This window comes from Orbicella faveolata, unplaced genomic scaffold (assembly GCF_042242905.1).
Source record: "Orbicella faveolata isolate gen_17 unplaced genomic scaffold, um_ofav_v1 contig_24, whole genome shotgun sequence".
NCBI classification, from domain to species: Eukaryota; Metazoa; Cnidaria; class Anthozoa; order Scleractinia; family Merulinidae; genus Orbicella; species Orbicella faveolata.
Genome location: NW_028301552.1, coordinates 19810001 through 19825000, shown reverse-complemented (window position 1 = coordinate 19825000; position 15000 = coordinate 19810001). Strand labels below are relative to the sequence as shown.

General features: G+C 37.9%; 2 protein-coding genes across 5 annotated transcripts in view; one reads left to right on the top strand and one right to left on the bottom strand.

The window, feature by feature from the left end:
- Window positions 1-14295, bottom strand: part of LOC110063156 (thyroglobulin-like) — a 31971-nt gene extending 17676 nt beyond the window's left edge. For 2 of the 4 annotated variants that reach the window (XM_089291143.1, XM_020770110.2), the window contains exons 1-11: window positions 14026-14295; window positions 12947-13004; window positions 12429-12447; window positions 11956-12084; window positions 11096-11263; window positions 10067-10258; window positions 9432-9632; window positions 7344-7493; window positions 2382-2618; window positions 1771-1926; window positions 978-1199 (exon numbers count right to left, since the gene is read on the bottom strand). In XM_089291143.1, the coding sequence (XP_089147269.1) occupies window positions 978-1199; window positions 1771-1926; window positions 2382-2618; window positions 7344-7493; window positions 9432-9632; window positions 10067-10258; window positions 11096-11263; window positions 11956-12084; window positions 12429-12447; window positions 12947-12991 (1519 nt within the window). In that variant the 5' untranslated portion in view covers window positions 12992-13004; window positions 14026-14295. The other 2 variants (XM_089291142.1, XM_089291144.1) reach the window with 2 other exon arrangements.
- Window positions 4656-6050, top strand: LOC149110805 (uncharacterized). The gene is made up of 2 exons (XM_089291280.1): window positions 4656-5391; window positions 5723-6050. The coding sequence occupies exons 1-2, from the start codon at window positions 5289-5291 to the stop codon at window positions 5947-5949; spliced, it is 330 nt and encodes a 109-aa protein (XP_089147406.1). The 5' UTR covers window positions 4656-5288; the 3' UTR covers window positions 5950-6050.
- Window positions 14296-15000: the final 705 nt, after the last annotated feature.

Below are 15000 nucleotides of genomic sequence, written 5' to 3'. Positions count from 1 at the left end.
TCATTCAACTGAAGATGACAGAAGTTCTGTCGAAACATGTTTTTTAAACTTAAAAAAGTGGTCGTTTTCCTTAAAATCCTTTTAATACCGTTCAATGGCATGATTTTAAGGGAGTCCAGCTCGTTATCATCTCCGTTTCTTTTTGTGACCTCGGCGTAGGACTCAATACTCAGGACCTTGTCAAGTTCTTGCGGCGCCATTTGTTTCGAGATATTTCCAAGCTGGCGGGACTGGCACGGGCTTCGTAAGACGTTCGTTCATTCACTATTTTGTCCAGTGTGATGTATTTTGACTATGTTTATTCACAGCGACAGAGTTGAGCTCTTTTGTTGCTTCGTTTGAAACTACCGGAAACCTGGAAACATCTACCTTCTTGAGATGGCTCTGAATTTGTTGTTGTGTGGTTGTCGTTTGTTTATGTTTTACTGGACTTGGTATCATACGGATCTTGAGCGGATGTTGAAGAAAAATCGCCAAAATATTCGTCAAAATAGGCACTGAAAGTTGGAAACTTCCATTAAAGTAGGTCTTCATCCTGAAGGAGCTCATAATCGTCATTTAGAAACTGTAATTAATTAAATTCGTTAATTTTTTTGGAAAAAAAACTACAATAACAACAAAGTTTTGGCAATAGACTAGTAGTTGCTAAATTCTCCACACAATGGCCTTTTGTCTTTCATTTTCCTGAAATTTTATTGATTACTTTAAATTAATCTTGAAATCTGATTGGTTGTTTTGTTTTACTGTCCCATTCTCATTGGCTGAGAAAAAGATGCGGTTTAGAGCAAAAAATAGTGCGATTCGTGAATAAATCGCACCACTGAGAGCCAATCAGATTGCAAGGATAACCAGTGATTTCAAAATGGATTCAATAAATGTTTTAAGTGTACAGTTTCAATTTCGAGCAGTCAAATTACTAAGTGCCAATCAACATGTACTGTATGATTTACTTTAAATTTATTATTTACAGTACATACTTGATCGTCCAGAAGGGCAGTTGGGCTTTCCACGCACCCTTGTTCCTTCTAACTCTGCGCCATTCTTATCAGCACACCAGCAATAGCCAGTGGATGCCCAGCACTGTATCTTTGAATAACTTCCATCAGCCTCACACTGTGGCACAAACCTGCCAACAGGCTGCAGGCCATTGCTGCTGAATGACAAGGCTTTGGCCTTATGCAATTGACATTTTGATTTACCTGATAAAATGAAGATCTGAAGCGTTACAAATTAAAACAGGATTTACTTGTCTGCACCGTGGCAATGATTCTTCTAACAGGACTTGGATGGTTATAAAAATTCTGCTACTTTGGAGTACAGTATTTGATACAAAAAAATAACATCCAGAAAAATCTCCAAATTATTCAAAACATGTACTGTAGGCACAATATGTTTATCGATTAGTTGTTTTCATCCCCTCAAGAATAATGTTGAATAAGATATCTCAGCACAAACTTTTTCATCCCCTAAGTTTGATCAGAATATCAGATACATTGTACAAGCCAAGTTTTCTTGAAACCAGACATATTCTTCAAAAGTTCAAATCTGCATTGTTGGATCACTGGCTTGAAAGTTGATTTCCTTTTACTAAATTTGCACTCAAAACTGCAGCAAATTAGATCCTATATATATATTTACATTTTGTTTATGTTCCCATCTACATGTAGGAGGGTGGAGTCTTAGGTTCCATGTAAATATCCTGGATGGCCCCTGGTATTAACCCACTCCCTAGTGCTGATCAATTCAAACTGACCAAAAGGTTATTAATACCTTCATCACAGTTGACCACTTTACCACTCTTGTCAACAAACTCTACTTTGCATCCTCCACAGGGGTTCACACGACATTTTGCTTCAGGATGGGCGGGGCAGGTGGACCACTGACAGAAGTTGCGCAAACAGGTAAACATGGGTTTGCCTGAACAGACTAAAATGCAAACAATTTTGACAGCAATTAGGATAAGAACTTAGTTTCATTTTATACCATCCGATTCGCTTGTCTGAATGGTTTGTGAGATGAGGCACACCTTAAGACTGTGTTCTTGACTGTACATTGAAGTTACTGTTACATACAAAACACAGTTAATAAGACTAATTTACTTCTACATGTACATGTACTCTGCCACAATTGTCACAATTGGTTGATGTTGAAATGAATACAGCTGTTAAAATGCATTTTGACTGACTTGCACTCTACAAGTTGGACAGCTGTCTAGCTGTTACCTACTGTATTAATAACATTACAGTATACGGATGACAACAATCTTTGCAGGAACACTGTTCTTGTGCACCATTTAATGGGCTGTTCATTATGATTGTGTTGCCCTTAATGTAACTGTACATTGGACTCTTTCCATTTTTATGAGCTGAGCTACAGTGTACCTCCAAGAGCTGTCTTGTTACAATGCGGCAAGCCTCGAGTCATGGTTCCATCAACGGGATTTCCACCCACATCTACACACCAACAGTAACCAGTGGAGCCATAACACTGCACTTCCTCATAACTGCCATCTGCCGCACACTGTGGTACAAAGCGTCCGACAATAGGGTGTTCTGGTTTTTCATCCAGTGAGTGGGTACCAAGGGCCTCAAGTCGCTGTTTCTGGCACTTGGAAAAGCCTGTGCAAGAAATAAGGAAGTTTGTTACCCCTCGAAAAAAATTCCACTAATAGTTAAGCACAGGTTTCATGCAAAGGAGAAAAAAAGAAAAAAACCTGGTTACATCTGACATTGTACAAAATTAATAACTTGTAAAACATGGTTAGTTGCTTTGATTGGTCAGCCAATACACCAGATCTTAAAACATGTAGCTATAGCTTCAAATTATAGGAATTGTTTAATTCTAATGTCTCCATGTCTTATTTATGAGTGTGAAATAAAGAGGGATTGTTGCGAATAATATGCTATCCATCATGGCAGGCGGACAAGAACATGGCGAACGTGATAACAGGAGAAGGGACTGGGTATGTGGAGACCTGGCACTAGATAAACAACATGTCTGCTGGTCCATCGATCACTGAATTTGATGTCACTTTGGATGAATTTTGAGGTGAAGTAGGCCTTCAAAAAAACCTTATTAAGAGTTTTACTTTCGTCCGAGTTTACCCGGACTAGCGGTCCGACTTTTGTACCTGCCTTGCAAAGCTTAAGTTAGCGATTTCGTGTCATTGAAAACAATCAAAGGATTCAAATTCTCTACATTCTTTGCCATGAAAGATGGATTAACACATTAACAACAGCGAATTTTATAGAGGAGTAAAGCGTCAACGTGACCGTGATTGTTCACAAGAGAACGATACATTGATGGCTTGATACTGGTCAGCGCACTGCACTGCGATATTTCGCATACTGCAAGCGGAATTATCCCTCTGGTAAGGAATTGTTGTTCTGGTCTTGAAAATGCTGCGAATTTTCGTTCTTTGTTTTAAAGAAATCACACTCAAGACATTGCAAAAAGACGCTTGAATTTTCATGCGAACTTTTGAAGAAAGTTCGCAGAGACAAAGAACAAAATTTGCGCATTTCGCTCTCATTTCTTTGAAAGTTCGCAGAGACAAAGAACGAAATTCATGCATTTCGCTCTCAGTACTATTGCACAATACTTTATGGTGATAGCGCTGGTCCGTTCCCAATAGACATTTTTAAAATTTAAAGTTAGAATCATATTTGCTTTAAAATTGAAAAACCTTTTGAAATCAGTCTGGCTTTTAAAAGACAATTCAAAATAGAAATTGTAAGGAGAATCGAAGATAAAATAAAATAAAAACATGAATAGAGTTGGTTATTTCATCAGAAAATGAAGTCGATCTCTGTTTTGAGGCTAAAAAGATGTGTGATAATGATGGGCCACCATACAACTGCCGGGGACAGTTGATTGCTGTTGTTGCTAAAAAAAAAAGGAAGATTTTGGCAAAATTTCCTTTCAAAACAGCACCTGGAGTTCAAAACACAGGAAAATTTTCCAAAAAACCATGAATGCCATTTGTTATTCCCATCATGTGAATTAGCAAACTCCAATTCTTACAAAATTTCCCTTAATGGAAATTTCTTAAGGTAAAAATATGAAAAATAATAACCATTAATGTAAATTTAGTCTTCTAAATGTTATTTTCTTAATTCCCATTAATGATAATACACTTGATGAAACCGATAATGGGAAATTAAATTCCCATAGTAGAATTCTACATAAAACCATTAAAGAGAAAGCATTTAAATCCATTCATGTGACTTTGTTAGCGCAGTCCATAATGCAAAATGTTGAAGTCCCATGAATGGAAATCAACTTAATAAAACCAATAATGGGAATTGATAATCACATGATAGTAATTCTACACACAAGCCATTAATGGGAAAGTATTCATATCGATTCATGTGAATTTCTTAGTGCAGTATTTATGTATAACATTGAAATCCCATTAATGAAAATCAACTTGATAAAACCATTACTGTGAATTTAAAATCTCTACACAAGCCATGAATGGGAAAACACTGAAATCATTTCAGATCATTTAATGTGAATAGGTTAGTGCAGTCCATACAGTCTGGGCTAGTGTAACTAAAATTATATTGAAATCCCCTGAATGGGGACTTGATAGAACAAACTTGATACAAATCAATGAATGACCAATAAGGACTTACAATTTAGTTACAGAAACTCAGGATGACAACTCAACTGGCACTTGACAACTGAGGCAGTCAGTTAGATTAATAAAAAAGGAATTTTATTAATCTAGAAGTTCGCGGAGAAACAGCCACAAATTATTAGTGTTTCGATCATTATAATCCTCTCAGCCAGGCATCTCCCCTCCATTCACCATAAGACAGGCATAAAATGGAATCGCAAGAAACTGTATCTTGTGCTTGTTTCAAGTCACGATATGGCACATACAATTATTGTTGGCCTGGCCTTTCTGTGTCCTCCATGTAATACCAAATTTTGCAAGTCTTGGCCCTTTCTTGAATGGCCAACACCTTTGCCAACCAAGGGATGGGGTTATCATCTTTAATCAAAATCATGTCTTGCACTTGTGGAAAGAAAGGTACAAGAATGTCATTGCTTATTTTGCCAGTGTCTGTACTCAACGGAAGACGAAACGGCTTTACCGTCACAGGAACTGCAAGGGCAGTGAATGTGAAGGTAAGAAATTTCACTGCAGCGACACTGGACGATCTCCCTGTGATCCCAACTCCTTTTCATAGCGAAAAGAACAAACACGAAGATGCCAATTCACCTGAAAAATGACGATGTCTTAGCTATCCACACAGGAAGGAAGAAATTGAAAATGAATTATGGAAGATACTGGTTCGAGCGTAATCGCGGAGTGGACGGTGGAAGATGTTTCGAAGAAGATTCAGCAGACATATAATGATGAAGTAGCGAAGAAATTTGAGGGTAACTACAAAATTATTTATTCTTTGTCCATCGTTCTTCTGGGTTTTTAGCAAACTAAGCTTATATTTTCAAGCAAACTTTTATTAAACTGGTCTTTTATGATTTGAAAAAGAACTCGGCAATTTAAATAATAAAATGATGAGGAAATACGTATCAAAGAAGCTTTACAGGAGAAAGCTTGCGCAGTTCAATTTTAGCTTCTTTTGGTGAGGACTTGGTTTCTTTTGCATGTGTTATTTTGGTTTCTTTGCCACGGCTATTCCCTAAGAATTACCCCGGGCTCTTTTTAGTTCTTCCCACAATTAATGCTTTCTTTTTGTTTCTCTCATAGAACAAAAAATAGACGGTAGGGCGCTGAAACTTCTAGCGAAAGAAGGGTCGACAGACCAGCTTGCCGCATGTGGCCTCGAAACTGTAGGCGATCAGTTGCGCCTCAAGGAGGAGGCATCACTGGTACAAGTGCCCAAAATAATCATCAGGGGAAAAAAACCGACCATCAAACAAGTGAAAGCAATGTCTGATCTCGATCAAAGGATCTACAAAGCAAAGAAAGCTTAAGTATATACAACTGTACAAAGAAATATTTATACATTGAGCGCACTATAGTAATGCTTGGGCACTCAAAATTCTTTGTCTGGGTGAGTGTGACTATTTTCTGATATGCCAAAAATTCTTGAAAAGGTCTATTGTTCTCACCTTGTCTTACAGCCAAAGGTATCCCTTTGTGCTTCCTCCTTGCATTAGGATAACTAACCAGGCAACACTTACCACATTTCGATATATTTTGTGCTTCAGGGAAAACTGCTATTATTAACCAAAGAACAGGATAGGCTTTGCCATCTAAATATGTAGCTAAAATAATACATTTGCCCTCTAAACTTAACAGATAAGATTGGAAACTGGTTGTCTTAATGATGTCCTCTAGCATTTTAGAATTAGACACAATGAAAACTGCAAACTTGTAACCTACATGTAATAAAAAACATTTATATACAGTACTGTTGTGTTGAAAGACAATATCATAGCCTTAATATTATAAGTGTGTAGTAATTACAGTCAAAGCAAAACATGTAGAATGACAGGTGTAATTAATAAGATGCAATAAATTGTTCATTTTTTTGTTACATCCACTGTTTCTCTTTCTTCTACTTATTACAGGTTTTTCTCCAGATAAAAAGTGAATGGTAACAGAGTAAACTGCAAGGTCTGACTTAAATAAAAAAAAACTGTTGACTTAAATAAAAAACATAATGATGGAATAATAATGCTATACATGTATTATTGAAAACACTCGCAAGTTTTTGTTTAAGACCAGTCCTTTTTTCACAAGAAACCACCATGGTTACTGAAGCTGCCATTGATCATTGGTATAAATGGAAAAATATGAATGTGTTCTTACTAAAATCCAACATGGTTTGACGTCACCTTACATAATGTAAAAGCATGCAAAAACCATGACTGGATTTCAGATGATACACAACAAGTTTTTTCTTCAGGATACATCATGTTATATACCATATAACCAAGCATGTTTTAGAGTAAAAACATTCATGTTTTCTAGTTTAAAGCCATTCGTGTTTTTTAGAATAAACCACTATGGTTACTCTTGCTAAACCATTTATGGTTAATTGGAAAACATTAATGTTTATTTACTTTAATCCAACATGGTTTGTTTACATTTTACATAATGTTAAAACCTGTAAAAACCATGATTGGGACCCAGACAAACCACTATGTGTTTTTTATAATACCCATGATAATATCCATTGATGATTCTATTGGTAAAAACCAAGAATGGAAAGTGTTCTGCTTTTCCATTCATGGTTTATTAAATGGGAATTAACAGAATTACCATTGAAAATACCATTCATGTTTTTTTGGAAAATTTTCCTGTGAAAATTACTGTATAGCCTCTAACAGTTGCAAGTTCATTAAGAAACTCCAATACTTACAGTCAACCTTCCTGCCATTCTTATCAAGGAACTCTGCCTCACATTTGCCACACGAATTCACCCTGCAAGTTGCATCTTTCTGACCAGGGCATGATTTCGTACTGCACAACATTGGATCACAATGTAGTTCCTGAACTGCAGCTGGGCACACTAAAAATAATAGATTCATAGTTCAGGGCTCGAAATTAACTTTTTCGTTCGGGAGCTAGCTGGCGACTAACGGAAATATTTTGGTCGCCAGATCGTAAGTTTTGGTCGCCAACTTATTACATATATAACTTACACAAGAACATGATTTTATACGTTACTTTGCATGCAAGAAAAGTCAAGAGCGAAAACAATTAGGAACAACATGAGTAACACTTAGTTATAAAGGGGGGGGGGGGGCGCGGGGGGGCGGGACAGGGGTTCAGAACCTCCCGCCTCCCATACCCAGCTCTCCCGCTTCCCGTACCTTTATCTCCCACCTCCCACCCTTTTCCGTGCCGCTCCCCTCCACTGTAAATTGGCAGAGTCAAAACACATCCTAGTCATTTAGCTTCGCAATTCTTAAGCATTTCCTTTGTTTTTAAATAATTTAACAAGATTACCACTGCCATATGTTTCAATTCAATGAAGTTTTGACCTACTTGTTTATCTTCTTTGAGCTTCACCATTTCAGTCCATTTTCATTGGCTCTTCAGATTTGTTTCTGAAATCCGTTTTCAGTGATGATGGTCTCACAAGTTAATTCTAGATTGTCTCGTGTTCTGATAAAGTATACGCATTTCCAGTAACCAGTCTGGTGTTTATTGGGATCAGACAGTTAAATCATGGAAGTAGGTTGTCTCACCTTTTTGCAATTTGACAGCTTATGCAACACATGTGTACTCATGCCACCTGACATTTCATGACCTATGACGTAACCACTGTAAATGGGTTTACTATTTCACTGGAAGTAAGCCTGTTTTTCGGCCCAAGAGCAAATTTTCGTTTGCTCGTTTGCTAAGAAGTGACTGAGAAGACATTAAATGCCAGTCAAATATAATTTGGATACTTGTTTTTGAAAGCATTCTAACGCATTGTTGAATTTAAAAAAATAGTGTTTCGCATTTTTCTCCCGCTTCCCGCCATCTTAGAACTCCCGCTTCCCACCCTTTCCTCTCCTGCCTGGTCAGAAGGTGATGGTTGTCTCCATAGTCATTTTAAATAAAGCAAAGTATAAAACGTTTTAAGTCCGTGGTTTTCATTGTGAGACAAACACGGGTCCCTGCGTATTTTCCCTTTGTTACTTCTTCGAAATGCCGTTCTTTATTTTTGACTTGCTTTCCTCAACCCCTTTTGCTGCCGACAAACAATGCCATGCTTGGCTCAGGCCCCTACACAACCACATTGCTCGTACCAATCTCCGACTGGGAGGAAATATGGCGCACCCTGAATGCAGTATCAACATGTCAAGTACATTCATTTTTTCGATTATCTTGTAATATTCAGACATTATTTTACTGGGGATGGAAAAGGTGAGTTGCATACTAGCTACCATATCTGAATTGATTTCCTAATATAACGATTTAAAAACAAAAGTTGTGTTGTGGTTTTCTTTAGTTATTGGACAAAACGCGAGTCGCCAGCTGGCGACCAGTTCTGAAAATTTAGTCACCAGTGCTCAATTTTTGGTCGCATTGGCGACCAGTGAGTCGCAATTTCGAGCCCTGTAGTTATACTGTGTCTCACTTCTGTCAGCAATGTTCAAAATGTCATTTCTTGGATTGGTTTTTGCCAGTGTGAGGTCCTAAATATTAAAGAACTCGTGGATGGACATTCCTGATATCTTTATTTTTACCTGCAGTCCTATGTAGCTGTGAATCTCAGGAGAAAAAATGCATTTCAGAATACAAAGAGAGCTGTAGAGCTCTGATAGAATGGCTGAGAAAGCAAGTCCTGAGGAAGTAAGTTAGCCTGCAGAACAGGCTAGAAGCAAGTCTGATTGTTATCCACTTGAGGAAATGGCTTTGAGTTTGCAATAACCAGGTTCCAATTAGCAGGGTCCAGCTTTACTTACTGTACATGTACTCTGACAGCAGAATCTAATATATAGACTTTACGTACCAGTTCTTGTGCAGTCTAAATCTCCTCTTGTTCGTGTTCCACCCCACTCCTGTCCATTTGTGTCCACACACCAGCACTGTCCAGTTGATGCATGGCACTGCTTCTCCTCAAAAGAACCATCACTTTTACACTGGGGTACAAAGCGGCCAATGGGGGGAAGTTTCTCAGCTTCTTGCTTTTTCTTTTGGCACAGCGTTAACTCTGGAAACAAAAACAGATTAGATCACTATTAAAGTATTCACTGTCATTCGGAGCTTTATGATTTATAATGTAAATAATTTAAATAATAGTTTTGATATTGTAACCTTGTATTGAATGATTACACTGAGGGTCTCTGAGGGGATAATTCAGAAATTTCACTTTTTCTCCCTTGTTTCCTATTGAAAAATTTTGTTGTTCACTAAGTTTTTGTTGTCAAAATCTCCATTAATACATGTAGTAGAGATATCTCTTGCTCCCTCAGATAAATCCAAAAAAAACATCCTTTGTTCTCTTGAATCAAATGATCACATGCCCTTGTTCCCAAAACCCCTATGGGGATTAATTATCAGTTTCTAGAAGTTTGAAATTCTAAAGGAAATTCCAAACGATTAAAGGAGATATTAACGACGTGAATCAACATTTTGTTCACTTACCTGGGCACTTGGGCATAGATCTTGACATGGTGGAGAAATCTGGTATTCCTCTGTTGTCAACACAAAAGCAGTATCCCTCATGACACTGCACCTTCTGAAAATGCCCGTCAGCATCACACTTTGGGACATACTGACCAAGAAGAAGAGGCTTGCTCTGGGTAGCAGCAAGCATGCGTTTACACAAAGTTTCCACTGACAAATACAAATGCAAATCATTAATAACGTTGTAACAAATTCAGCCAACCATTTTGGAATCACTAGATTAACTCTATTTGCTAATTCGCTATGTCCAATTGGAGTTCAGTAGGATGGCACATTAGAGCTATCTTTGCAGTTTATTAGGCTGCACTTTAATTTATCACTGATGATAACACAAAATATAGCAATTCAAGGTGTCTTGTGCAATTAAGTCAAACACCATGGAAAGCATCATTTCCTGGACTGAATTCTTCACACAACTAATGTGGCAAGCTCTTTTCTAATCAAGAAAGAACTTGTCATTTGCGGCAATGCATCCGCAAACCCAGTCCCTAGCATGAAAGAAGCCAACAGCACAATTTCCATGGGATGAATGCCAGCCATAAGAATGTGAGAAATAATTGAGACGTCATCTTGTATGCAGACTGTGCTAAACTAGCTTTTAATAATGTCAACTGAAGGTATAGGCTCGATTACCAGCCGCTGTTCGGAAAGAAGCCCGCACTCCTCTTCTCAGTGAGGGATGTAGACCAGACATGAGAGAGCGGCGGAAATCAAGCCTACTGAAGGTATTAGATGAAAAGTAAAGTTTAACATTTATACAAAAGACAACAATATTGTTTAGTTTCAATGACATGTTTTGGATACTTCAGAATGTATCAATACCACAAATTGTAAAAGACTTTACAATAGAAACATTGTATTATATTAAGTTGCATGTCAGGTGCTGACAGTATTTATCTAGTAAACAATAATATATTAATTAACTTTACCTAAAATAATACTAAAAAGCAACAATAAACAGTCAACTATACTCAACAATAAATTTACCTGGGCCACATTTCACAGTTTGTCCTGTTGTCTTGTTGATGAACTTTACACTACATTTATCACAGGATTCCACCACACATCTCAAACTCTCTTGAGGCTGGTCAGGACATCCAGCATAGTTACACAGCTGGGCGGGGCAGTTCACATGTTTTTGACCAGAGGGGCACACTGAAAATCACCACAATAATGTATCCAGTAAAGATTCTAAGTAACAAAAAATTAATTTAGCCTACATGTACTGTAGGAGTGAAATACAACCCTAACCCTGTATTAATTCTCCAGCTGTGTCCTACATGTATACCTTTTGTAAAAGTTAACACACTTTTTTTAATGGAAATGTGGTTTTGAATCAAGACATTCATCATTGCTCCAGTCTCCTAGCAGAGTTGGGCTGTCGCCTCTCTGTCTCCAGGTTATCACATTAGGATATTACAAGTAACAATTTCTCCCCATCATTCCTCTTTATCCCATTAGGCACTTAAACCTGCAAGGCAACTCATTAACATCTTAAGACAATGTTTAAGTGATCTGGTTAATCATCGTTTTTTTCCTTTCTCTCTGGCTAATTTCTCTTTTCTCTACACCTGCAGTTCCCGATAAAGCCTTTGTGACCATACAAACCTGCACCCTGATACTCGTACATTAAGTCTTGTTTGGACTGGTTACACTCGGCTTAAATTTCCTAGTGCTCATTCATACACCTGAGTGGACAGAGGTGCTGTGAGAGTTAAGTGCCTTGCCCAAAAACACCATCCTGTAGTGACCTGGCTACACTCAAAACTGCACTACTCATAGCAAACTCCATGTACGCCAACCACAAGGCTACTGCACAAAGGTACAGGTATTTCATTAATTCTTACTTGGTTCCAGACACCAGGCACCACAGCCATTACTACAACACTTCTGTGACCCATTGCAGTCTTCATCAGCACCACAGGTAACAACACAGGGACCGTATGGGGTTGCCCTTGGACACAAACCATCTTTCACTGGAGACCATGAAAATAATGTAATTAAAACAATTCAAAGTATGAGAAATTCGTACTACATCTTCATACTGTAGCAGCTTTTCTAATTCTAAACTTCAGCTTGCTCCAAAAGGTTAGTGACAGGGGGGAGGGGGGGCAGGTTACCCTTTCTTTGCAGACGAGAGTACTGTTCAGAATAGAATTTAAAAAAAGACTGAAAAAATCATCATACATGTATGCTGTACCTTAAACTACTCACTTCTGGCTTATAGTACACATAAAATTACAATCACTTGACTCTATATTGACTGTTGTTAACTGATCACATGACAAGTAATTCCTCTTAAGAATAATACCACACTCACCAGCACTTAAGAGAGAGGCCTAAAAAGAACACGAAATAAATACATGAATATTGACATATATTATGTTATAAAAAATTCAGTGCAAACCTGTTAATGTGTACTCCAGGAAATATCTAAGTTACGCATGATAAAAGGTTATTAATATTCTGAGGGGGGGAGGAGGAGGGGGTCCTGGCACCAATCATTTTGGCAAATGAAGTGAGAGGGTGGGGGAAGGGGAAACCAAACACCCTTCCAGGTGGGGTATGGGTATTTTAGTCTAGAGCATAACAAATAGTCTTTTATAAATTACTACCTCACTTGAAATTTGTTTAGCACAAGACAATCTCAGTTTTTAGCCAACCACAAAAGGGCACAGGGCTACCACCTAAATCAAATTTTATGGTTGTTCACAATGAATTCCAAAATTCTCACATGAATAGTTCTACAAATATTATTATCAAAATTCTCTACATAAAAGCTCTTGGCCTTAAACTTTTTCCCTTTCTGTACATACAGACATAAGAAGACAGACTCACCTGAATAAGGACTATAAGGACAAATCCAAGTTTAAAATTAGGCATGGCTGCAAAACGCCTGCAGATATTGAACGAAGCAAACGGTTAAATAAATCAACGACGACCAGGTTAATGTTCTGATTTTCACTTTTATTTCACAGCTGAGCTTTAAATAAGTTTTAACTCACTGCATGCACGTCATTTATCAAATTTATTCATACATTTCATTTCCTTATAAGTTGTGAATAATATCTCTTAATAGAAATTATGGGTCATGATTCATAAAAGGCGGAAAAGTGAAACATCTCGAAACAAAATCACGGTTACACCCCCAAAACAAAATCGATTTAGCACTTGAGAATATTGCAAAGTAGCATCGATTTATCTCCCCAAGCTCTGTACGTGACAACAAGAAAAACTGACTCTTTGAATTGTGAAATACAACAGCATGCAATAAGACATGTTTTTGCACTGAGATAACAGACCCTTGGATTCAAACAATAAAGGTCAATGCCTGTGTTTTCATTGACTGACCTTTCCTATTTTAGATCTCGAGTTTAAACTTATTTCACAAGCGTGCACATGGAGTGATGCAAGTAACCTCAGTCGCTCCTGGACTTGGGTTTTGTTCTTATTCTATGCGCAGGCTGAAAATCAAACCGATATATGCCCGATCGCGATCTACAAATTAGTCTAGCCCAAATACAGGCGAAGACAATTCTGCGATCGAATCATCACGTTTCGTCTTGCTGTGACAAAGAGTTTGCTGTCAAAATTTGCACAAACTGTGAAAAAAATTTTCCTACGACACAAGTTAACTTATCGAGTGGACGATTCTTTTGCTTACTTCACGCAAAATATCATAAAATTAGGGTACTGACGTCTCGAAATTCTGCCGCTGATCAGGAATCGTGCAAACTGCGAAAATCATCAAGGTGCAACCTACAAATGTTCAGTGCAAGCGGACAAGCGCTTCGATTCAGTAAGACCTTGCATGCGCTTTCGGAGTCACTTTGTGCCTGGATTTCGCCTTTTTCAGCAGGTGTGAAATAAGTCATTATTCGATGTTCACGCAGTTATCGAGATGTCTTGTCACTTACCACTTGCCACTGTTGAACGTCAAAGCCAAATGAGGCCGAAAATATAGTCTTCTCACCTCTTGTTTTTCCTTTGAGCCTGTCACAGCCCGGAACTGAGAATGCAGTAACAAGGTCAGCGGTTCTGAAAATTCTGAAACAGCGAAGTAAAAATTTCGAAAGTGCTTCGGAACTGGCGGTTTCCTCCAAAGAGGGCAGTGAAAAATTCTTGCCGTGAGCTTGAAGTTAAAACGTCACCTTTCTTGAAGGCGAAAGGTTAAAACCAGTCCGCTTTCGAAATGTACAGTATCATTTACATATGGAAATTTTCTAGTAAATCATCAGACAGACCAGTCACGTAAGTGTCAATCAAAGACACGCCTTTAAGTGGGCGGAGTGAACTGAAACTGGTGAACAAGAAAGAACATGAATGTTGGCAAAGATTTTATCACCGTATTTCCAAGGTTTAGGTGTATTAATTCTTCTTCAGTTCTTACGAACAATAACTAAGATCTTGCTGCATTTTTTTTAAAGAAAAAAGCTGATCTCACGATCCGTAACTATGAACAATGGAAGCAATCAAAGGAAACAATCATGTCAACTCCATACGTGAGCACATCTGGGCAAAATCACAACAAACAACAGACGCGTTAACTCGGCCAATAATTAGTAAAATTACTTCCAAACATATCTTCAAATGTTGTTGCAGTAGGATAACTTTTTAATCTGGATTAAAGACATGCGAATTTCTTTTGCAACCTTATCTAAAACGAAACGGTATCGAGTTTCTAGGTCTAACTGTGACTCATCGTGAAGTAGTTGCCAATAACGGAAAAGGAATGGGTGCTTGAATGACTGTCAATGATTGCCAAGTTCCTAATCCCTTAATCAACTGTACTCTGCGTTTTTGATTATTCCAGAACCTAAAAAAAGGTTCTGCCAAAAAAAAAAAAAATTTCTCTCAGTTATTGATTGCTTGCCCTCTCCGTGAAAGGTCAT

Coding starts and splice junctions, on each gene's coding strand:
- LOC149110805 (XM_089291280.1), top strand. CDS start 5,289: ATGGAAGATACTGGTTCGAGCGTAATCGCGGAGTGGACGGTGGAAGAT. Junction 5,392..5,722: donor AGTAGCGAAGAAATTTGAGG/GTAACTACAAAA, acceptor TTTCTCTCATAG/AACAAAAAATAGACGGTAGG.